Source organism: Equus caballus, chromosome 4, assembly GCF_041296265.1.
Source record: "Equus caballus isolate H_3958 breed thoroughbred chromosome 4, TB-T2T, whole genome shotgun sequence".
Classification (NCBI taxonomy): Eukaryota; Metazoa; Chordata; class Mammalia; order Perissodactyla; family Equidae; genus Equus; species Equus caballus.
In genome coordinates this window covers 112,223,807-112,247,075 of record NC_091687.1, presented here as the reverse complement: position 1 = coordinate 112,247,075, position 23,269 = coordinate 112,223,807, and the positions used below count along the sequence as shown (strand labels likewise).

The window sequence follows — 23,269 nt, the reverse complement described above, 5'->3', positions numbered from 1 at the left end:
AGAAACCCACCAACAGGCACTTGTGTCAGGGGGAGAGGCCAGGAGCACCCTCAGGTACCAGGTGGCAGGGAGGGGGTTAAGGTGGCGGAGGATCACGGATGCTGGGCCCCAGGTCAGGTGCTCCACCTCAGAGAGACACCTGCAGCTCATCCGAGGGTCCTCGCCACTGGGGGAGATGGTGCCCCGTGTTGCAGGGCTGTGACAGTGCCTGCTGCCCGCTCCCACCAAGCCCCGCCGCATCCAGGGCCTCCTCCGGCAGCTGCGACAGTGGCAGCCCTTGATAGTTTGGTTTAGATACAAGGCAAAGAGTGTTGTTTCCATTATTCGGTCTTTACTGGGGGGCATGGAACTCTATTGTATTTTTTGGGGGGATGCAATTTGCCGTGTTATTGTTTAAAAATCCGTTTTACTGTGTAAAATGCTGGAAGGTTTTCCTGCTTTTTAGACCTTCTTGTAGTAAGTAAATTGGGTAAAATAAACTAAGTAAAATCAAGCATCCAATTGATATTTTTTGAATTAAATTGAATAATCAAACGCTAAATTTGGTAGCTAGTAAGTCTATGAGTTAATGTTCTCGCAGGGAAGAAACTGAAACTGGTGCCCAAAATAGGGGTTGAAAAGTGTCCATTCACATCTGTGAACAGGAAGCACCTTCTGAGTGCCAGAGACCCAGGGGACCTGCCTCGAATCACCTGACGGGACGACTCAGTTGCTCCCGGATCTTGTAGAGTTGTAGACAGCATTCAGAGGAATCGAGGTCCAGCAGGCCAGGGCAGAACGACCTGGTTGTTCACCTACATGTGCGAAGTTAACAACATATAAAGCGCAGGTTTTGAAATTGCCTGAAACCGTACAGTTGCACAGATAATTCATCGCAACAAGCACTAACTGGGCGTCTCTCGGCATTGCATCCTTAGCATCGAGCACAGCTCCAGACATAGTAGGTGGTCAGTAAGACTCTTCTGAGTGCCTGAGGGAGGTAGATGGTAAGTGCTCTGCCCCTGAGAAGCTTACAGTCCATTTGAGGTGGAAAGGTGTAAACAGCTGGAAAACACTAGACATAGCCAAAGGCCAAATCGCATTCTTTTGACAGAAGATCTCTCCATCTTTCATGAGGGCTGGAGGAGCCCAGAAGGAGCCTGAGAAGAGGGGTTGGGGCTGAGATGGGTGTTCGATGGACGGTCTTGGTCAAGGAGGAGAAGCTGTATTGGGGCTGGCGGGAGACAGACCAGGAGAGATCACAGCTCCTTCTGGAACCCTGAGACAATTCATGGATTAGTTTATGGTGGAAGAACTAGGAAGTTAACAGCCTAGACGTGGGAGGTGAACTTAGGCAGACGTGAGGCACCCTTGAGCACCAGCCTGCAGGATCTGCACTTGATCCACATGCGGCCACTGCAGTTTCTTGAACAAGAAATGCGACGTCCGTGTCCTCATTCCTTCACTTACTCGTGTACATTTGCTAGAAGGTGAGAGCATTTATGACAAACGAGCCAGGATGGAGAGGGTCAGGGCCAGTCCTCTCTGGTATTTTTCTCTCATGGAGCAGGAGGGAAATGAGACCCAGAGAGGCCAAGAGAACGCTGTGCTCTGATGCAAAGATGATTCCAAATCCAGAGGCAGCTTTCCAGGGTGACGCCTGGGTCTGCATAACACTCCGTCAGCTTGGGTTTCCCCACCCATAAAGTATGACTGCTCAGAGAAACCACGGGAGAGTCCTGTTGTAAGGGAAAGGAATGGCGTCTCTGCAGGAAAATCTCCTAGCATGCTACAAAGTATCATAAAGATGTTTCTCTTATTAGAGATGCTGGAAGCGAGATGTTACAGAAAATGAAAAGACTGTGACCATGTTGTTAAAGGGGTTTAAAAAAAATTCTAATCTGGGGCTGGCCTTGTGGCCTAGTGGTTAAGTTTGGCACTTTCTGTTTCAGTGGCCCTGTTCGGTTCCTGGGCGCAGACCTACACCATTTGTTGGTGGCCATGCTGTGGCGGTGTCTCACATCAAAATAGAGGAAGACTGGCACAGATGTTAGCTTAGGGCGAATCTTTCTCAGCAAAAAATTATAGTAATAATAATTCTGGTCTATCAGTCTCCCAACGTTTAACCCACCACATCTTACGTTTTGCTTCCTGTGCACTGTGTGTGTGTGTGTTTGGCATCATTCCCCAACTTCTACTGGAATGATTGGGTTTTCCTTATTCCCTCTCTTCCCTCTACTAGTTCAGCAGTTATAATTTAATAATTACCCTGATCATTTTGACAAGCATGCTTTAACAAGACCTGAAGTTATTATCTCTGCCCCTGTCCCAAATAAACCCAGAAACTCAGACTCTGACACACAGATTATTGTTGCCCAGTACTTTAGTTCATTTTGTTTTTATAACCTTAAATTAACCATTTTTATTACTAATCTTCACAGTCAGCACTTGTTCAGATTGACTGTCGTTTTACCAGGTGTTTTTTTTTTCCTTCACCACTCCGCCTTGCTTCTCAATTCTTCATTTTGGGTAAAATTTCCTTTTTTCCCCCCAAAATATATCCTTCTTTCAGTGTTTCAGTGGGAAAGTCTCCCAGTCTTTGTCTGAAGATGTCTTTGATTAATCCTGACACATGCATAACAGATAAGCCAAGGGTCAAATTCTAGTTACTTTTCTCTCATTACTTAAAAAATGCCGTTTTCTTGCCTTTGATGCAGTAGCTATTGTGAAGGCTGTTTGTTGCTGGTCCGATGGCTACTCTTTGTGGGTCATCATACTTTCTTCCTGAGTTCTGCTCCTTCATTGTCCCAGAATTTCCTTGTTTCCTGCCTTGGGGTGGACCTGTTTTATTTTTATTTTTGCTCCCGTCTTCCTGTGATTCCTGAATTGGAGAATTCCTGTCCATCAATTCCAGAAAATGACAAACCATTTATAATTTAAATGCAACTCTCTTCCATTCTCTCCATGCTGTCATCTAGTAGAACAACGTTGGGCATTCTTATCCCCATGTCTCTTAAATCTCTTCCATATTTTCTCCCTTTATCCCTCTGTCCTGCATTCCATGGAATTTTCCTCAGCTCTGTTGTCCACTGTGCATTGTTTCTCTTCAGTAGTGTCTAATCTACTATGTAGTCCATCCATTGTACTTACAGCTTCAAGGAGTGTAGTTTTCATTTGCACACATCCTGTTTATTCTTTTTCAAATCTGCCTGCTTTGTTGTTCTTGTCTTATATTGTTGATTCCCACTTTAATATCTTTAATCATTACAAATGCATTATTTGATTGCGTCTAGCCAATACTTCTATTATCCAAGTTCTTATGCATCTAATCCTGCTCTTTTATATGTTTACTCGTGGTAGTTTCTTGTCTGGTGGGTTCTGTAATTTCAGATTATAAACTCCTGATCAGTGGGGCTTTACCTCTCAGAGCTTTTTGTAGCCTATGCTGAGGTTGTTAACCTCAAAATGAAAGTTTTGAGGTTGATTCTGCCAGCCACTCCAGGCTGTCATTAAACCAGGACCATGTTTATATCGATTCCTCACCTGGAGATTCCCAGACCACTCATATATTGTAAATTTGAGCCTCAGTCCTAGATGAGGCCCAAGGTCCAAATGTATTTCCATTTGGAGGCCATGTGGAGACCAATAAGCTTCCTTGTGGCCTGAGCAAACCCTTTCACTGAGAGTGTGGTCTTGGGAAGGACCTGGTTTATGTGGGGGTCTCACGTCCAACCCTCTGCCTCCTGCATGCCAGGGTTTCCCCCATGGCCTCCCATGGACAGTAAAACACAAAACCCTGCGTTTTAGGTACCAGAAGTCATCTCGCCCTGCCCCTTCCCTCAAGGGCTTGAGTGGCTTCAGGTCACATGCTTCCCACTCTGGTTTTCACTTCCCTCTTCATTTCAGATCCGAGGATTTCCCTCAATTTTGTGAAAGGCTGATTTCCATTCCATTTCTCCAACATTTCTACATGTCTTACAGAGGAGGCTCTTCAAGTTATCTCATTCTACGTGTTTCTGGGAACATAAAACTCAGTGCAGGTTATACAAAAGGGAGACAGTGCACATGGTGTGCTGCCATTTACTTTCATATCACCTTGACAGTTGCATCTAAGGACCAACTTTATATTTTGGATAATAAATAAAGACACCTAAAAGTGGCTACCTATTATCAAAGAAAGCCAGACAGTGACCTCACTCAGGCTGGTCCCCACACTTCCCTTTCTGTATGCAGACAGAAGGATTACCTTGCTTCAGGAATCACCCGCATACCTGTGTGTCCAAAATGAACCACCTGAGTGTGCGCTGACAGAAGCCTCAGTCAGCAGGCTGGTGGGCGGGTGAGTGGACCCTCAATGCTAAGGGCTGGTGGCCATGGAGAAATTCCAGGTGGCACCCATGTTGCAATGATGGTAAAGGCAGCTGTTGGGAGGAGTAGGCTCCAGATCCCATAGTTGCATTGTGCTGGAACGGAAGAGCAAGAAGTATGACATCTGATAATCCACTCCCGCTTCACCTATCAAACCTTGAGAACACGTGGGCGTGTAATTTGCAGTCCACAATATGATTGGCAGTTGAGCTGGAAAAAGATTAAAAATATATTTGATGGTCTTATCTCTAACTTTTCATCCTTAAAAGTGAAAATAATTTTTGATAGATCAACTCTCTTCTCTCTTCTACTTCAAACTCCTCATTTCAAAGCTATTAAATGAAGAATGTTTGCCAACCAACTCTTGGTTATTGTGGCTGACTATTGAATCCTATTTCTTCCTTTTTCTTCACTGGCATTTTAGCTATTTCACTGTTGGTAGGAAGGTCTGGGAAAATAGACTCAGACCTCTAGGCTTCATTCCCTCCTGGCACATTTGGTTGATGAAGAGAGGGAGATAAATTTTTGAGTCTTGTATGAGCTCATCTAGCATGGTGCCATTTCTGTCCCCCATTCTTGTGTTATTGCTCATGAGCATATGGCTGTTGGTTTTAGGAAATTAAAAAACAAAACATTCTATTTCCAGCAAGCATTTTTAGGATTTCTGCAAATATTTTGTAATAATGTGCTATAGAATCCAGCATCTCCCATTTGGATATGGGAGAGAAAATTCATGTCTATGTCGCTGTCCTAGGTAACCTTTACTACACTCACTGGAATTCTTTATTCTTCCTAAAAACTTCATCAGAACATCTTAATGAGTACATCATTGGTACAGAACATAAAAGGCTGCTGCTACTGCTTTATAGTGGGCGAAAGGCTGTCTGTGTGTTGCTAGGCAACCATCCCCTCCTCTTTTCTCTTCCTGAAAGGTTCCCCTGTTATAACTGCTGCCATCATCTTTCGAGTAAAAATTGTCTCCTCCGGGCTTTTTCATGTCAGTTGGGTGAGAGCGAAGGTGTTGGGTCTTTGAGACCTCCTATGATTTGAGAGCTCCTATGACTGTGACTTGGAATTGGCCATTTGAATTTTACAGGCAACTAGTGAGTTGGGGAGGGGTGGGTGGGTGCCATTTAAACACATGAACCTGCGGGTGAACAACATACAGAAATGGTTATTGACAATCTGCTTTTGAAGAAGATCTTAAAGGAAGCAATCCTGCCCAAGTCCCTGAATGCCAGTGTAGATGTATTGATCAGTGACCCGATTTCTCCATAGTACAGCTTCTCCTTGTCTGGGTGGTCCCATCACGTACCCACGGTGTAGAGGTGGCAGGGGACGTTGTTTGTTTTGGGGATTCTATTTTTCTCCTAGAATTTATTAACATATTAGAAGATCTTTTCAGAGTTTGGTTATCTTAGAACAACATTTTCACAACTGTTTTCCTCTTGTCTCCCTGCCTCTCCTGGCAACTCTTTGGAATCCAAGCTTGGCTTCCAACTGAATGTTGTACGTTAATGGAATTTCTAAATAACTCATAGCTTAAAGTATTTTTCATATGTCAAAGGGATGTGGTTGAGGATGGAATCAATTTTTATCATTTAATGAAGACTATGTATTAATTTATATTAATAAAAATTTGTTGTAAAACTCGTATTTGCAAATGCATTGCTTCATATTGTCCAAGTAATGTGTAAAAGGTAAATAGAAATGTAGCTTTAGCCAGACGGTTTCCTTCTAGTTAAACTATTCTGATTTCTAGTCTACATCAAAGTCTCAGAAACATTAACTTTCCTTGTAAAGGTTAACATTGGTTTCTGCACCAAGCCGTCTAGAGTCAAACTTTGATTATCCAAATGGAATGAGAGGATTTAATTATTGCTAAGCACAGAGGTTTAAAATGGATGAGAGAAGAATTAGGAGAGTTTAATCTATTTAGAACGAGTGAGGTTTATCTCATCTTTCATGCAGTTTCTTCTAAATTTTCCAATGTTTTCCATTTACCTATTAAGATAAATATATCATTGGTAGAAATAAGTGATTTTTTGTTTGATAAACAGCTGTTTCAGGAGTTTACAATGCCATAGGTAGACATTTTAAACTTTTAAAAGGCAGAAATTACTAGAAATATCATAAAATTGAATTAATTTTTCTTTAGACTTGCGTTAATTGAAGTAGACGCAGACTGGCAGACTGTTATTTAAAATCACCACATTGTCCATTGTCTGTGTGTGTGTTTTTACTGTCTGTAGACCAAAATTACAAAAAGAAGGGAAGCACACAAAAGATATTTGGTAAAGGCAGGTGGTCTGGATGAATAATGTTCCTTTCATTAACATATTTCCCTTATTAACTGTATAATTAATTGTGCATAGCCAAGGGAAGCTTGGAAATTGCATTTTGAGATGATCAGACCTGACTTACGCTTCAGACTTCGTGCAATTTACCATTAATGAAGCCAGAGATGGAAGCCTCAAATCTATAATTATTACTTACTATTTGAATGACAAGCAAAGAATTTTATCAGCAGAGTTTTAAATGAAAGGGGATTAGCAGCTAATGTTGAAATTGTTAATCTTTCTTATGAAAATAATTTTGAAGAAAATGTTTTAGTGGAAAGAGAGGTTTGAGGAAAGCATTTGCCGTTAAAATAGCCATTTTCTGATACTCCATATGAATTTGTCTGCGTTTGACAGCAGGGTGCAAACATTTTTTAAAGTGAATGAATATTTTATAGGATCCAGAGCTGCTCATGCATTCCAGGAAAGGATTATGCAATATTCCCAAATATCCCAGGGAAAGTGGGAGAGGCTAAAAGCTAGCCAAGGGAAAGAACAAGGCTGAAAAAAATTCCAATATATGAAAATATTCTAAAAGAAGTTAAAATTTGTTCATTAGCATAGAAATCTGCCTTTCCCTCCTTCTGAGTGCCCAATTGATTTAAGATTGTAAACAGTAAATACCATTAAAGAAAATTGTTAAATGAAGCACTGGTGTCCATTTGTCTAAAAAGATTTCATTGGCAACACTGCACTTCCAGAGAAATGCTGACTGTTACCTTAGACCCACGTGTCCGACACACAGGACCAGCCTTTGACCGCACCAACGGTCTGAGTCAGACCAGGGAGCTGTCACATATTCTCCAGGGACTCAGTGGATGGTTGCGCCCTTCATTCATTGAACAGATATTTGTCGACCACCTAGGATATGCCAGGGTGGACACTGGGGCGACCATAAGCAGTAAAACAATTGGCTAATTGGGAGTGTCTAAAAACTTCTCTTACATCTATTTCTTTGTCCTGATTTTTCCCACTGAGTTGGTGGCACAGACTAAAATACTGAGTTTATGGCATCTACTGGTTAGAACCCAGTGTCGTTATAAATAGGAGAAAGGCAATGTTCAGGTTTCTAGAAGGCCTGGGAGACTGACCTGGAAGGGACGGGCACTTCTGGGGCCTGTGGCTAATTCTACATGTGTTCTGGGCTTAAGGTCATGCTAGAGCCATGGCTGACTGGTGGAAACAGCTGGGGCCTGGAGCTCTGCTGTGGTTCTCTCGAAAGTGCTGAGCTGTCCGCACACGTGGCACCCAAGGAGGACAGCAGGCCACGATGTGCGGTGCTCATGTGCGCTTTCCTCGTTTCTTAAGAGTTCTTGTCTTGTCAAAGCTGATATCTTCTTAGTGTCAGGCTCTGTGTCTTCATGCTCTGAACCCATCAGTCTACTTCAATTTGTGATTCTCTCGTAGAATTTTTTGTCGCCTGGGAACCAGTTCATGATTGCAGTGGTAATTTGATAACTGGAGACGGGTGGTCTGAAGGAGGTAGGACAGTATTTCTGACCTTCCAGGGGGTAATTCGCTCGCAAGGACCACGATGGTTATCTTGCGCTTCTAACATGGCTGTGTGTTTGTGTTGTAGATGCACACGTCCTTGCACACCTTTGTCTGTATGTCAAGAATTGCCATATTTATGAATGAGTATTTCACAGTATTCCAGGCTAATTTAGTTCTTGGACTGATTTTACGTTTTAAGGTTTAGATTAAGCCATTGGCTGTTAATTTTCTATGGTAATTTGGGCAAACGTCCTCAATGAGACCTCGTACAATGACTAAGATGAAAACTAAAAACTACTGTTAACTATCTGAACATTCTGTCCGTGTAACAGAAGCAGGAAGGTTGTTAGAAACATCAGGGTTGTTGATGGAATTTGTCAGATCTTTACCCAGACTTTTGACTTCAGGTAAAGTAAGACTGTGACCTTGTTTCTCAGATTGAATCACTAAGATCTTTCCTCACTGGTGGTGTGAGGGATAAGGAGTTTAAACAATTACAAACTAAAGGGTTGCAGAAATTTAGGAGTGTGAGAAAGAACAGGGCAGATAATGAAATGAGCTGAGTCTATATTAAATAGACTAAAATCCTCCGATTTGCTCTATTAGCAAATCCTGGCAGTTCTGCCTCCAGAATATGTCACACATTTGCCCATTTCTCTCCCCCGCTCCCCTTTCCCTGTGGTTCCCCAAATCTCAGCCATTGAAATCTCATATGTGGATGGCCCCAGCTTGTATCCTCAGTCCCCACCTGCAGCTGGAGTGGCCTTCCAAAGCATCTTTATCACCATGGGCCTCTCTTGGTTGCTTGCTTCCCAAACATCTCCAATGGCTTCTTAAACATCAAACTCCTCCCCACGGCCAGGGAGCTCTCACAGGATCCGGCCTCTGGCCACCCCTCCTCCCCACTCCCTTTGTTCCAGCCACCCTGGCTTTCTCTCTGATTCTGGAACAGTGCAGGATCCATTCTCCCCTGGCTGTCGCCCTCGTTCTCCCCTCTCCCTGGAGCACCCCTACAGTGCTTTGCGTGACGGCCCTGCCACCTGTCAGGATGAACTCAGGGATCGGCTCTTCAGAGGGGCCGCCATTCCTGGAGTCCCAGCTTCCTCCCCTCCTGCACCCACTTGCTTTTACATCTCTGTTTTGTCTTCTTACTGCCTACTGTTATCTGAAGTTATCTTTCTGAATTATGTTTATTTATTTGTGTGTGGTCTGTGCTCCAGCTAAAGAAACCAGCCCCATGAGGAGAGAGTCTTTGACAAGCTACCTGCTGTGTCCTCAGAACATGCAACATTCCTTGGCTCATACTATATGCTTAATAAAATTAGTTGGATGAATGAATGAATGACTATACCTACCAACAAATGAGCAGGAACCTGAAATAACACTGCAACTCTTTACTCTCTCGCCCACAATTAGAGGAGGAATCCAGGTTTCACTCATAATGTCAAGCAAACCTCTCTTGCCTAAATTTAAATATTAATAGCTGTACATTTATGGAAAATATGGTAAAATTCTCTTAATTATTTTCCATTGCTTAGAAGTATTCATCTTTGTATTTTACCTATGTTGATATAACCTTAATTTTTAAGATGTTAGATAAAATAAGAAGATTCATAAAATTGTTCATTTAAAATTCTTTGAGCTTCTTGAAGAATGACAGCCTGAAAATACAAGTGGTGTTATTGTCATCACCACTGTTATTACATAGCTTCGTTCTTAGTCTCTCCGAAGACCTTCGTTGCCGGCCCCTACGCGCGTACCCAAATGTTATATCACGCTAAAGAATGCCCAGCACCAAACAAACTATCAGTCACACAGAAGAACAAGCCTTTCCTCCTGTTTAGTAAGAGTAGGTGATGAGGGTGAAATTACTTATTTCTTTACGTTTATTAATTAGAATGTTTCTGGAGCAGAATGTGTGCATTATTAACATTTTCCACCAGGATTTTGGTTCTAAGTCTTCATACAATTGTGGTTTTCTTTTTCTATAAGTCTGTGATGCCACACGCTTGTTTGATGGCACCGCGCTTTTAGTGTACCGGGGTGTCTTTCAGAGCATCACTAATCTTTGCACAGCACTCTACAGAAACGACCCAGCGTCTAGTTAATTATTTACTGACTCCAGGAAATACCCTGCAGGTCACTCAGTCACTGTTTTAAGAACTCTCTTTTATCAAGATGATTTATTGCAATTCTGGACTTTGTTCTAGATTTGGAATGCTAAAACCCAAAATTATAATAAAAATGTATGAATTGAAGCTTCCAAATAGTTAAGTTCTGCGTCATGGAGATTTACCTAGTTTTCATGTCCTCTGAACTCACCGTTTTGCAAAGTTACCTTTCCTTTCTCTCGGCTCCTCCCCACCCACGTGAGGTCCGTGCAGCGTCTCAGCCCCAAGGGGAGATCCAGGAACTTGCCTTCCTCAGGACTTTCCCGACAGTACTTTGAAAAATATGTTGCTTTCTTTAGAGCTTTTGCTTGTTTGTTTCCTTAGTTCTTGAGTATATTTTATTTTTCAATTACACAAAGGATCTTGCGTAAAACATCATTCAGTGTTCAGCCTCAGAACCCACACAGTACGTTTTCTGTTTCTCCTTTGGCGCTTTGTTTCTGTCGCCGGCGGTCACGCACGCACCTTCTCCACCTGAACTGAGTTAAGGTGGGGACTTTCTCTTAAAGGCTTTACATTTGGAAGTATTTGAACTCTTCTCTACTACTTTAACAATTTAAAATGTCTGTCACTCCACAGTCTGCTTGGTTACAGTATGAAGCAGGGGAGTACATTTCTAAATCACTTAAGACAGCACTGAGGACAGTTTTCAGGGGTCACTGAGCTTGCAAAGATTCTACTTGGTCTTCAGAATAGTTCAGCTTGAGAAACAGCTTTCAGAGGAAGATTTTGGGAGAAACGACATTGATTCACTGTTGTCACTGAAGCCAAGCCTGCTGCCCACGCATGATGCTTTTGCTAGTCAGTTTCATCTGTTTTTACCACTTCCCAATTCACTGGGACGAGCGAAGCTAATTACCCACTGCAAATACTTGTGGGGATGTTTCCTCTCAAAAACAGATTTCCATGGAAGCAATTTTTAAAACGTAATAAAAAGAAAAAAGACTACATGAATGGTCTTTCATTTATTCTTCCTAATTCCTCTGTTCCCATTCGTGCCTCTTTAGGCTTTGTACACATAACCCAGAGGTTGAATTCCAAACCATGTTTGCTTTTCCCAAGTCAACCTCATCTTGATGGCGCAGGAACATGCTTTGAGTGGGCCTTTTCTGGGTCTGTGTTTTTTGCCTTTTTTAATATATATAATGTGTTTGTTCTGCATTTTAAGTTCCTCCTCTGGAGGAAATAAAGCAATGCATATTTAACTATCCAGTAAGACCAGCAATCCCAGGACAAGTGAGAAGTGGTGCAGACACTGGGCAGGTGTCAGAGCGACGAGCTGCTTAGGAAGGTGACTCACTCTGTGCCGGGTTTCACTTAGTTGTTATTTTTTAGTAGAGTCAGATGGTAATTTGAATACAATTATGGTTCATAATTCCTGTTTCAAGCAAATCTTTCTTAAGCTAAGAAATAGCAAAACTATCCTCTGATCATTTAACCGTGTCCTTCCTTGAGTTTGAATGTACTGTTTTGATTTTCTAATTTTGAATTTCAAATGTCTTACCATGCCTGCTGTGTAATATTAATAAATAACATTTAAGATATGCCAGACACAGCCGTCTATAGACAACCAAGTACCTTTTCTAATCGAGCCGTCTGCTGTCGCTGTGTCTGTATATGCTAAGCCAGCACAGATGACCCATCTAATTTCTCTTTTCATCTTTTCATCTTTTTTGTTTGGAATTCAAACTTCTTACTTTTAGAACTCAAACATTTAACATAAACATGTCCCTTTAATGTATTAATGAAGACAGGTGATGATGTTTATTTTTGAAGAAAAGAATGTCGTCACTTCCCCAAATGGCAGCTGAAGCAGCTTACTGCTTGCTTTTAAAAGCGTTAATCTAGCTTCACCTGATTTTAAGCACAGACCCTATGGTCTTCTCACAAGGAAGGAAAATGTAAATGGTGTGTTCTTCCCTTTAACAAAAGATTTAATCAGTCAATTAAAGGGCATTTGTGCTGTAATAGGCGCCAGTGTAAGGAAAGGAAGAGAATCAAAGCTTTCCTAAAAATAATTGGATCTTCGAAAACCCCAGCTTCCTTTAATATCCGTTCTCCACAGCGGGCAGAAGTTTGTTTCCGGCAGTGTCATTGTGAAATGAAGTTTCAGTGGGACAGTTTCTACTCGTTCCTCATCTAAGCACCCAAAAAGCAGTGGACATCTCCAAAGATCTGTGAAGACATTGTTTTGTGCTGGTGTTAGTGGCTTCCGTCTGTGCTGATGGACGTGACAGTGCTGAAGGGATCCTGTTTCCTCTTTTGTTTATTTTTAGGTGGTCCATCGTCCTAATGAGTTTAGTATTTTTGTGTTAGTTTGTTTTCATTATTCTTCTTAATAATAGTAAATCCTCTTGTACTTCCCAGTATCTTACCCCATCATTGCTAGTGATAAGAATTGCCAAAATAACACACAATTCCTATGACTTTTAATGGAGCTACCACTGTGCTGTCTGCTCCGGGCTCTAGCTGACCATTGCACGTGGATTTGGTTGAGCACCTCTGGCAGCTGGCATCTGCAAGGAACTGGATGGGCCAGTGTTGCCTGACACAAAGGATCCCAGCACTGCAGGCTGGATTCAAACGATCCTTTACCAGTCTCAAGACCCCATCATCCCAGCATTCACCACCTGCTGGCGCGGAAGGGTGGATGAGTGTGGGCCCACAGAGCGCGGGCTGCCATTGGCTTTCCTTGGGAACCACCACAGTTGAACGCCCCTTTGGACCTACAAATGTTGGCTTGTTGCATGTGGTGAAGCAGAATAGCTTTAATAAGTGGGATTATTTCCTTAGTGATCCTGGGAACTGATCCTTGATGTTGACACTAGTAAAATGGTGCCCATGAAACAGTCTCGGATTGCGATACGATCTTAGGGGCTGAGTCAGAAGCACCAATGGGTGTTAGTGTGCTGCTTCCACGCTCGAAATCCTCCTGATTAATTAGCAGCTTAGTTTCACTTCATCTCTAAAACCGGCATTTCCCAGTGACTCCTCTTCTCAGGACTCCCTCTCAAAACGGTAATAAACAAAAGAGAGAAGATAGATTGGAGTGCAGATGTGTTCTAGAACCATCCTTGATTGCATGGGAGAGTGACATGCTAACTCGGGCATAATTATCTGATCACATGTTGGTTTTGTACACACAGTGAGGAAACTGTGAGTGTGTTAGAAATACCGCTATTCCTTGTAAATAAGATATAGTGTTGAAACTCTCTACTGTGTACCTCATAGGTATTGCTTGTTTTTTATCTCTTTAATGGTATTAATGGAAATGTTACTGCACTTACTTACCTCAATGGTGCATCTGTGGTAATAGTGCTACTGTAATCAGCCCTTACATTCTGCCTTCAGGCTGCGGTCAGTGGCTGGTGTTTGTCAGTGGTGGTGTTTGGCAATGTGCTGTATTTCATTAGGTAAGGGTAAATGTACCCAGAACTGCGGGGGAGTCACAGAATATGGAAGAGGTGGTAAGAGATGCTTGAACTCTCTTTTTCCATAATGAAAAACTGAGACCCACTGCCATCACCGTCCCTTCCATTTGTATGTACTTTATAGTTCACATAGCATATTTCGTGTATAAACCCAGTCAACCCTCAGAACCACCTTTGAAATATGAACTATTGGTCCCATTTTATGTAGAAGTAAATTAACAGTCAGTGAGATTAGATGGTTTGCCCAAAAGCACATAGCCAAAATGTAGCTGTGGGGCAACCAAACCCTTTTGTTTATTACCTTTTTAAGAAATCTTTCAAAGTCAAGTCCGAGTTGCCTTCCTACCTAGCAAAGGCTCCTTTGGGTATTTATAAAAGTTTTGTGAATAATAGGTGAAATTATCTCCTGAAGATACAAAGTGCTCTTGTGATTATTAACAAAACCCTATTATGTTCCAGAATGTCCCAAATGCTCCATATGCCTTAGAAGTTGCTTTCTTGACCTGAAGTTGTTGGCAACTGGGTCAGAAAACTGTGCAGAAAATATTTAGGCTATATTGATGAATTTTGGACACGTCTTCATCTTATAATGGTAATAACACTTTTGTTCCAAAGGTTTGGGATTCTGTGTATGATTCCGTTAAATGTGGAAACCACTTGGTTTGTGTGACCCTTGGAGAGTGTTTCCTGAAAAGTCATCTGGTGGCACATAGTCCTTATGATAGTGTGGGCTAGAACAAAAGAGGTACAAGATAGGGAGCTGGAGGATGAAGTCAAAAATAAGAGGCAGATTAAAGAGGAAAAACCTTAGATTGAATTAATATCTCATAAAATAGGTCTTATGAAAGCTGATGTCATTCTCAGTGGGCAGAAAACTCAGAAGAAATGCAAGCTCACCTTCAGCCTGTTGTAAATGCCAATGCCATGTGGTCGGAGGGAGTGTCAGCCAGTGTATGTTGGCTGCAAACTTGAAAAAACCATTTTCTGAAACCTTGGGGCTTTTTTCCATGAACATTTTGATCTGGAGACTATCTTTTATGCAAGCACAATGCGTTTAGGCCCTTGAAAGGATCAGAATTCAAGAAGGTTCTAGACCCTCCCCCTCGGGGCTCATCTAGAATCCGCTTGAGTAAAATTCCCTAATGGAGCGCTATGGTGTGAAAACGTGGTGCTGAGTTCTTCCAGCCAAGAACACTTGAAGAACCTCTACCTCTGTCATCATCCAAAAATATCGTGAAGACTGTAGTGAGCAACTCTAAAAGATTAAAGACGTGCTTCCAGACGTCCCGAAGAACCAGGGGTAGCTATCGAGATTAATTTATCTAAGCTCTTCAAATTGAAAGAGCTGAGACGACCCGCCGCGCTGCACTTGGTTTGTGTTTTCAGCATGGACATGCTGGTGGGACCACACCTTCAGGCACTATTAACTAGTGCTTTGCTTTGCGTGTCCCAGAGCCTCCTCCTTAAAGCCTGGGTTCAGAGGCTCTTAGGAGAGCCCAGAGTGCGGAACTGTGTAGACCAATGCATGTGGGTGTGGGACGGGTGCCTAGCCAACAGAGCTCACGGCCTGTCGGGAAGATGGGTTCTGGAATACCTAGCTCCTTACACCAGCGCACATCACGTCCCAAATGAGTGGGCTTGTGAGTGCACAGCAGTTCACAGCAGGACGGAGAAGTCTCCAGGGGGACTGCACCAGACCTGGATTCTGAAGGAAAGTTAAGACTGAAAATCAGGAGAGGCGGGGAGAAGAGCGTTCTGAACCGTCACCACTCCTCCCAATTTATAAGATTGCAGTCACACTGGAGTCGTCACGGGAGCATCAGAGGGCGGCACACCTACCTGGGTGAGTTGTCAAGGTGTTTGTTGGATGACCCAGAAAGGAAGAAGGCAGGGAGGAAATATATAATGAAACATTCTAAAGGCCTTATGCTACTTTTGGGGGCAATTCTTCCAAGTTTCAGAAGATTCAAAGGCAAGTTTTTTTGGATGCCCATCATCCCTAGAAAACTTTTATCTGTAAAAATTACTTATAGAAATTTCCAGGTTACAAGCAATCATTCATGAAGTAGTGACTGTGTGCCCGAAGGACGTGCTAAGTGAAAGAGGCCTGGGCCCCATTCTCAAAAAAGCTCATCTCCAGGGGCTGGCCCCGTGGCCGAGTGGTTAAGTTCGTGCGCTCCGCTGCAGGCAGCCCAGTGTTTCGTTGGTTCGAATCCTGGGCGCGGACATGGCACTGCTCATCAGACCACGCTGAGGCGGCGTCCCACATGCCACAACTAGAAGAACCCACAACGAAGAATATACAACTATGTACCCGGGGGCTTTGGGGAGAAAAAGGAAATAATAAAATCTTTAAAAAAAAAAAAAAAAAAAGCTCATCTCCAGAGAGGAGGAAGGTCCTGGCGCCACAGCTACAGCACAAAGCAGAGAGCGATTAGTGCCATTTTAGTGAGTGTCCCATGTGGAGGGTGGGGGTGTAGGAAAGGAAGATCGTAGAGGGAGGCGACAGACTCAGGAAGAGGGGCTGGCAAGTGCTTTGACCTTGAGGTCTGCACGGATTCTTTACGGAAGAATCAGTGTGAACAAAGGGTGGAAACGATGGTGGTTTCAGAGGGCGGGAAATAGGGTCTCGTTGCGATAGGGAGCAGTAGGTTAGTAAAATGAAGTTTGGACAAAGGACAAAGCCAGTCTAGACACCGCTGGCGGCTTTTGAAACGGGTGGTGTTTTGGACCAGAGATGCTGACCCAGCCGCTCTGTGACTGGGCTAGAAAGATGTTGTGAAGGTGGAGCGCAGCGAGGAGGCCGCAGAGCAAACCAAGAGGTGGCCAACAGCGCTTCAGACGCGGCCCTCAAGCTCTGGTGCCGCCCCTGGCTGCTGGGCTTTGGGCTGACGGTTTGACTTCTCTAGGCTTGTTTTCCCAGTAGTGAGATGCAAGCCTCATCTCAGCGTCTTTCCAACTTAAACAAGAAAGTCCTCTAGTATCAACGTGGTCCAAGCTGAAGCGATGGCCGTCAGCCCATACACGCGTCTACAGGGTGGTGTTTCTCCAAGCCTCGCTGTTAGCTCTGACGTGGAGCTATTAACGGTTCTTGTTTTCATCCTGCTTATCGTCATTTCCTATGATTTTCTATGTGTGCTATTTATGTAATAAAAAGTTACAATTTTTTTTTGTTAAAGATTGGCCCCTGAGCTAACATCTGTTGTCAATCTTCGTTTGTTTTCTTCTTCTTCTTCTCCCCAAAGCCCCCTAGTTTATGGTTGTATATCCTAGTTGTACGTCCTTCTAGTTCTGCTATGTGAGATGCCACCTCAGCATGGCTTCATGAGCGGTGCCATGTCTGCATCCAGGATCCGAACAGGTGAAACCCTGGGCCGCCGAAGCGGAACATGCAGACTTGACCACTTGGCCACGGGGCTGGCCCCAGAAAAGTTACAATTTTTTTTAAAAAGTAAGCCCTCCCATCATTACCACCACATTCCCTTGCACATACAAGCATTTGTATAGAAGAAAAGTATTTTAAATGTCAGTTTTTAAAACACCTACAGCTAAATGCCCACTGGGGGAAAGAACGTGAGTAGTGTTTAAATTACATGCTAATTTACCTAATTATTCTAGAAAGTGACTACATCTGAGGAGGATTACTATACCTGTTCTAACTCATGCTTCTCACATCCTTGAAGAGAAAGGACCTCATAGTGTCTTTTTTTTTCTTTCTGCTCTCTCTCACCAAATCCCCCCAGTACATAGTTGTATATTTTAGTTGTGCGTCCTTCTAGTTGTGGCATGTGGGACGCTGCCCCAGCGTGGCCTGATGAGTGGTGCCATGTCCGCGCCCAGGATCCGAACGGCGAAACCCTGGGCCACCACAGTGGAATGCGTGAACCTAACCACTCTGCCACGTGGCCAGCCCCAGGACCCCATAGTATTAAGTTATTGTGGCATTTTTTGTTTTTGTTTTTGTTTTTGTTTAAACCATGTTGTTTTGCTACCAAGGCCTAGATTCCCCACAGACCACGTGAAACGACGCTCTCAAGTCACAGAAGAAAAGCATCTTACCCGCAAACAGGAAAGAGGGAAGCCTCCTCAGACATGGATGGGAAAGTGCATCAGTTTAATATAATAAATGATGCTTCATAAGAATATTAATAGGAAAACAGAGAACAGGTCAAATCGAGACGACCAGAACTGGACAAACTGACTACGGGAGTGAGACGAGCTGAGAGAACGAGAAATTCATCTCAGTTGTGATCAGTCGAGTACAGCACAGCTTTAGAGGACTTAATTCTCAACGAGAAAAGAGAAGTCCGTACCTACTCTTCCCTCCCTCCCACCACCCAAGCTTCTGCACCAGAGTCCCGGTCCGTATTTCTTGCCGTAAATTTAGAGTTTAAGTGAACTTGCAGCATGATTTCACTTCCCATAGTTAAAATAAATGTGAACATTTAAGCAGCTGTTATTTACAGGAATTAAGATAATATCCAGTGCACCCTTTGCAGACAGTATTTGAGATGGGATTAAACCTGCCAAGGTTCCTCATTTTAGAATCCGTCATCTTTTATTGAAAGAAGCTCATTCATTCGTGATGGATTTTGTGAAAAGAGCATTTTCCAAAGAAAAACGAGAACCCAAAATCATTGTACCAGGAACCATTTTATATCTATTTGTGAGACTGTACGTTAACCGATCTTGAGAAAAGTAACTACGGAAACACTGAAATGGCACACTCTCACCAGAACGAGCCCTCCCTCCTGGGCTCCCTTCACACACGGTGTTTTAGGCTAGGTAAGCTAGTGACTATTTTCACAAAACTTAAATATTGGATCATGCAAAAATGTCCTTCTTAGGATATCTTCGGTACAAAATATTTATTTGCTATGCCATAATGATTGTCTCAAAAGCAAGCAGTTTGTCACTTACATTTTCCACACTGAGGCATTAAATTTGCCACTTCCCCAGGTAAAGAACCCTGTGGGCCATGTGGGCAGAGGTGGCAGCGTCACGGCTGGCCCAGGGAGGGGGCAAATTCATGTCCTTTGCTTGGAGCAGCCATGATGTTTCTGTTCGTAAGAAGGGGGTGCCTCCGAGGTTCGAGTGTGTCATGGAAAGGTGTGCACAGTGTGGCCCTTGAGTTGCTCGGTCATCTGCACGAAAGGCCGTCTGGGATCCGGGGGATGTAGGACAATGACCACCTAGGCCCCACTTCTGGTCACTTCTAGCCCCTCGCTGGCTGCCAGGGTTGGGGGCTCAGCTGCTGAGCCAGGTGAACCTGAGGGTGATTCCTCCTCTCCTGCTGCGCCCACCCAGGGCACCTGGCTTTCCGTGCGCTGGTTCAGCACGCATGTGTTGATGCACATGTGAGTCAAATCAACATGGATAGAGTAGTGTTGGTTGAATGCATAATACAAAACAATGAAAGTCAGCTCTAGTCAAAACTTCGGTAAGAGGTGTGGGAATCTAGCACAACCGTCTGATTTGAGTTTTCTTCCTTTTCCAGGTGCTTCTCCCTTGCCTTCCTCTCCCCACCTGTCCCCACCTGTCTCTGCCCACCCCCTGCAGTGCGTGCCAATGAGCAAGGGATGGCCAAGGGCAGTTGGTGGGGAAGGAGGCAAAAGCAGGCCCATTGGCGCCCTCGGAGTGAACTGAGCTGAGTGTCGATTGGAGGAAGGGACGAGAGAGGGCTGACAGAGGTGTCGGGGGGCAAATGTGGAAAGGGCATACACCTCAGCTTGACACTGGGGTGCCTGAGCACTGGAGCCCTGGACCCACATGCGTGCGTGTGTGTGTGTGTGTGTGTGTATCTTTTATTTTGTCTGTGGATATATTTGAAAACCTATGTCTACACATGACACTTTGAAAACCCACAGGGGCCGGCCCTGTGGCCAAGTAGTTAAGTTCGCGCACTCTGCCTCGGCGGCCCACGTTTTCACCAGTTTGGATCCTGGGCACCGACGTGGCACCGCTCATCAGGCCACACTGAGGCAGCGTCCCACACAGCAGAGCCAGCAGGACCTATAACTGGGATATGCAACTATGTACTGGGGGCTTGGGGAAAAAGAAGAGGAAGAAAAAAAAGATTGGCAACAGCTGTTAGCTCAGGGCCAATCTTAAAAAAAAGAAAACCCACAAACAAGATGCTAGGGGACGAGACCAGTATCTCCTTTGGGCACAATAATGCAGCTGGGTTTGGTCCTTTGAAATGCTTTTCCTTAAAATCACCGTCGTTTCTCCACTGAATGGATCGATAAGAATGCGTAGACTGGGCCGGCACGGGTGTCTTTGTGGAGGGAACGTTCCAGAGGCCTTTGTTTCCTTGTGTACGTCTCCTGGTAGTCACCGCCGACAGACAAGTGCCCAGAAAATTAAGATCGGAGCAGCCGAGGGTCAAAACATTGGGCTTCTTTGTTTTTGTTTTTGTTTTTTTAGCACCACCGGCTGTTTAACATTTTGCACACATCAGAGCAGCTCAGTATCTTAAACGCATCACACCCAGAGGATTCAGGAAAGCAGGCCAATTATAAGGAAAACGGCTTGTGTGCAAACAGAAATGGGAACCAGAGAAGCCCTACCAAGAGACTGGTCTGGCCTTGCTGGCCCTGGAATTAAAATGTGTGACATGACTGCTGTCCTTGAGTGGGAGCTGATCCCAGAACCCCTTCCCAATACCCGAGGGGCACACGTGATCCTATACACACGGTAGGGCTGGGGGGCTTTCTCACTTCCGTTGTGTGTTATTAGCACATATCTGAAGAAACGACCTCCCTTAATTAAGTAACAGCGCTCTCTCTGAGCACACCCTCCTCTGCCAGAAAAGCAGAAGAGGTCTGGTCCCTCGGTCTGTCCTCACCGGGACGACCCGCTGGACGCGTCCCCCGCAGTTCCAGAGGATCTCGAGGGGTCGATTCCCATCTCCATCTGAGAGGCTTTCTGAATTCACCACTGTGACGTGAGTTTGATTGGCAATATAAGATCCTTTTCAAATGGTGTGTTTTATAGTTTTCTGTGAAATAATTTCAAGCAACTATTGCAACATAGTGTGTGTTAGTCACGGATGGTTCTCTGAGAAAGAGAAAAAGAAAATGAAAGACTTTCAATGCAAAACATCATTTTCTGAGATGCTTTCCGGGACTGAGGTTTATCCACGGCTTTTGTTGGCCCTGTTTCTTTACTCCGCCACAGCTTCTGTCTCTTCCCGTGTGACATCGCCTGAACTGTTTTATGCAGCTATGTTTGTTCCGTCTTTGACAGAGAGCAGTGTTCTCCCTCGAGTGTCGATGCACAGAGGCGCAGCCTACATGTCCTGCTCCCAGCCTCCCTGACTCCCCACCGCGGAGCCCAGATGCCCCGCCCCCCACCCCTGCCATCCCCATTGTCCTGCCACCTGCACCCATGCCTGTCGCTGTCCCCACAGCACAGCTCAGTAAACCTCCCTGGCTGCTGCCATCCCGGTCACTCACCCTGGGCTGGACACATTCTCTGCACCAGTTTTCTGTGGTTAATAGAGTCTGATCTGCCGTGTGTACGTCTTTCTTCCGCACTCAGTTCATGGTAGCTGAAGAGGCGACGTCATAATCTGAGCACCCTCAGTAAACACAGCATGAACACCTTTGGGCCGACAAACAGAACATGTGAAAGCCTTTGCGCCTCTGGTTGGTCTGTGTTCCTGCTAGATCTAATGTGAACCAGCTCCCTAACTCGTCCTTGCAGGTGAAACGTGGTCCCACCCTCTGCCGGCCACCTGGTGTCCCCGATCACGTCCAGGGTCAGGACCCTGTTCCCCGTGACGCTCCCTGATTCTGTGCTTTCCACTTCAGGCCTACATGGAGGACCACTTGAAGAACAAAAACCGGCTGGAGAAGGAGTGGGAGGCGCTGTGTGCCTACCAGGCGGAGCCCAGCAGCTCGCTCGTGGCCCAGAGGGAGGAGAACGTGCCAAAGAACCGCTGCCCGGCGGTGCTGACCTGTACGTACTCAGCGAGAGCTCCGGGCGGGCAGGGGGCCGTGAGTGATCCGTGGGGACAGGCTGCACCCGCCTGTTCCCTCATCATTTTTCTGCTGACGTCCTCAAGGGCTGGAAAGCCCTTGCCCGCTCCTCCCCACCGGGCGCCCTGTCTACCAGCAGACTGTCCTCTCACTTTGAGACGGGTGTACTCATCACCCCTGTGAGGCCGTCCCAGCCTGAAAACAGGGAATCAGTCTCTTCCTTTGTGGTCCAGTGGCATAGTCCTGAAACCACAGGGGAGACATACAGCCCCAGTGAGTACTTGCTCTGTTTGCTGTTACTGTGTGATTTCAGACTCCCTTCTTAACCTCTCTGAGCCTGTTCTTCATCCATAACTGGGGCCCCACAGCCGTCCTTGAAATGTTGGGACTGTGAGGATTAGACGAAGGAGTTAGCGTTGTAGGCACAAAGCGGGTAGTGGAGCCACCACAGCAATTTTCAACCTTGCAATTATTTCAACAAGTGTGACTGAGGACCTCCTATCTGGCTAGAACCATTGGCAGAAAATGGAGACACAGAAAGATTCCAGGTCTTTAAAGCAGCTTGCATCAAGTAGAAGACACAGTCTTAGATTGTGCGCAGTGCGTGATGTGTAAGCGACTTGCAGATACACAGCCCAACACAGAGGACATAAACGGACAGACCAGCCGAGTCTGTGTCTCTTCCCGCCGACCTGGAGCGGCTTCCTCGTGTCACCAAGCTGTGATGCACCAACGTCCTAGCAGGCACTCAAGCAGGTTCCAGGCCAGGTTTGGACTTTGCTTAACACATAAACCCACCCTGCGGGGGGGCACGGGGTCTTAGGCATGTGTGACACAAATAGACACTCACTGAATGTGACCTTCATGAGTGATCCGTGTGTGTGTGTGTGTGTGTGTGTGATACCCACTGACTATCCTCATAACCTTAACAGGAGAGGAATTCATGCATTCTTCAGACATAATAAAATGTACTTGGTCGGCTGACATTTTCGAGGGCACAGCAAAGCCACTCTCAACCTCAGCAGGCCAGATCAGCGTCCACCATGGAGACAGCACCCCTGTGTCACAGGCCCCTGTCCCAGCCCTTTGGAACCAGTCTGGGGACCACCAGTCATGGGACCACAGCCACGGTGCCTCCAAAGCTAGAGCTGGGCTCTTGTCCCAACAGCCCCATGCTCAGCTGGCCTGGGAGAGGCAGCTGTGACTTCTCCCTGATGGGAAATGGCAGCAATTTGACCAGTGTTTACAGGTCAGAAAGGCCAAAAGCTAGAACCTTGTGTTGCTCTTGACAGTCACCTGGAATTACAAACCTTCGTGGAATCTGAACACACTTCCTGCATCAGTGTTTCGTAACAACTTAGTGTTCAGACCAGGTGCTCCGTTTCCTTGAGGTCTGAGGGAGTTTTTCCCTAAAGAGCTCTAAAAATGGGAGTGTTGCAATTGAAAGTTTTATTTCTAGAAGAAAAGCAAAAAAAATAATAATACATTCAATTGACTAACAGGTA

The 23,269-nt window shown here is 44.9% G+C and overlaps 1 protein-coding gene across 4 annotated transcripts in view; it reads left to right on the top strand.

Annotated features, from left to right (window-relative positions):
* Positions 1-23,269, top strand: part of PTPRN2 (protein tyrosine phosphatase receptor type N2) — a 931,942-nt gene that overhangs the window by 846,265 nt on the left and 62,408 nt on the right. For all 4 annotated transcript variants that reach the window (XM_070266124.1, XM_023640190.2, XM_070266125.1 and 1 more), the window contains one exon: positions 21,597-21,744. In XM_070266124.1, coding sequence (XP_070122225.1) covers positions 21,597-21,744 — 148 coding nt within the window. The remainder of the gene's footprint in view (positions 1-21,596; positions 21,745-23,269) is intronic.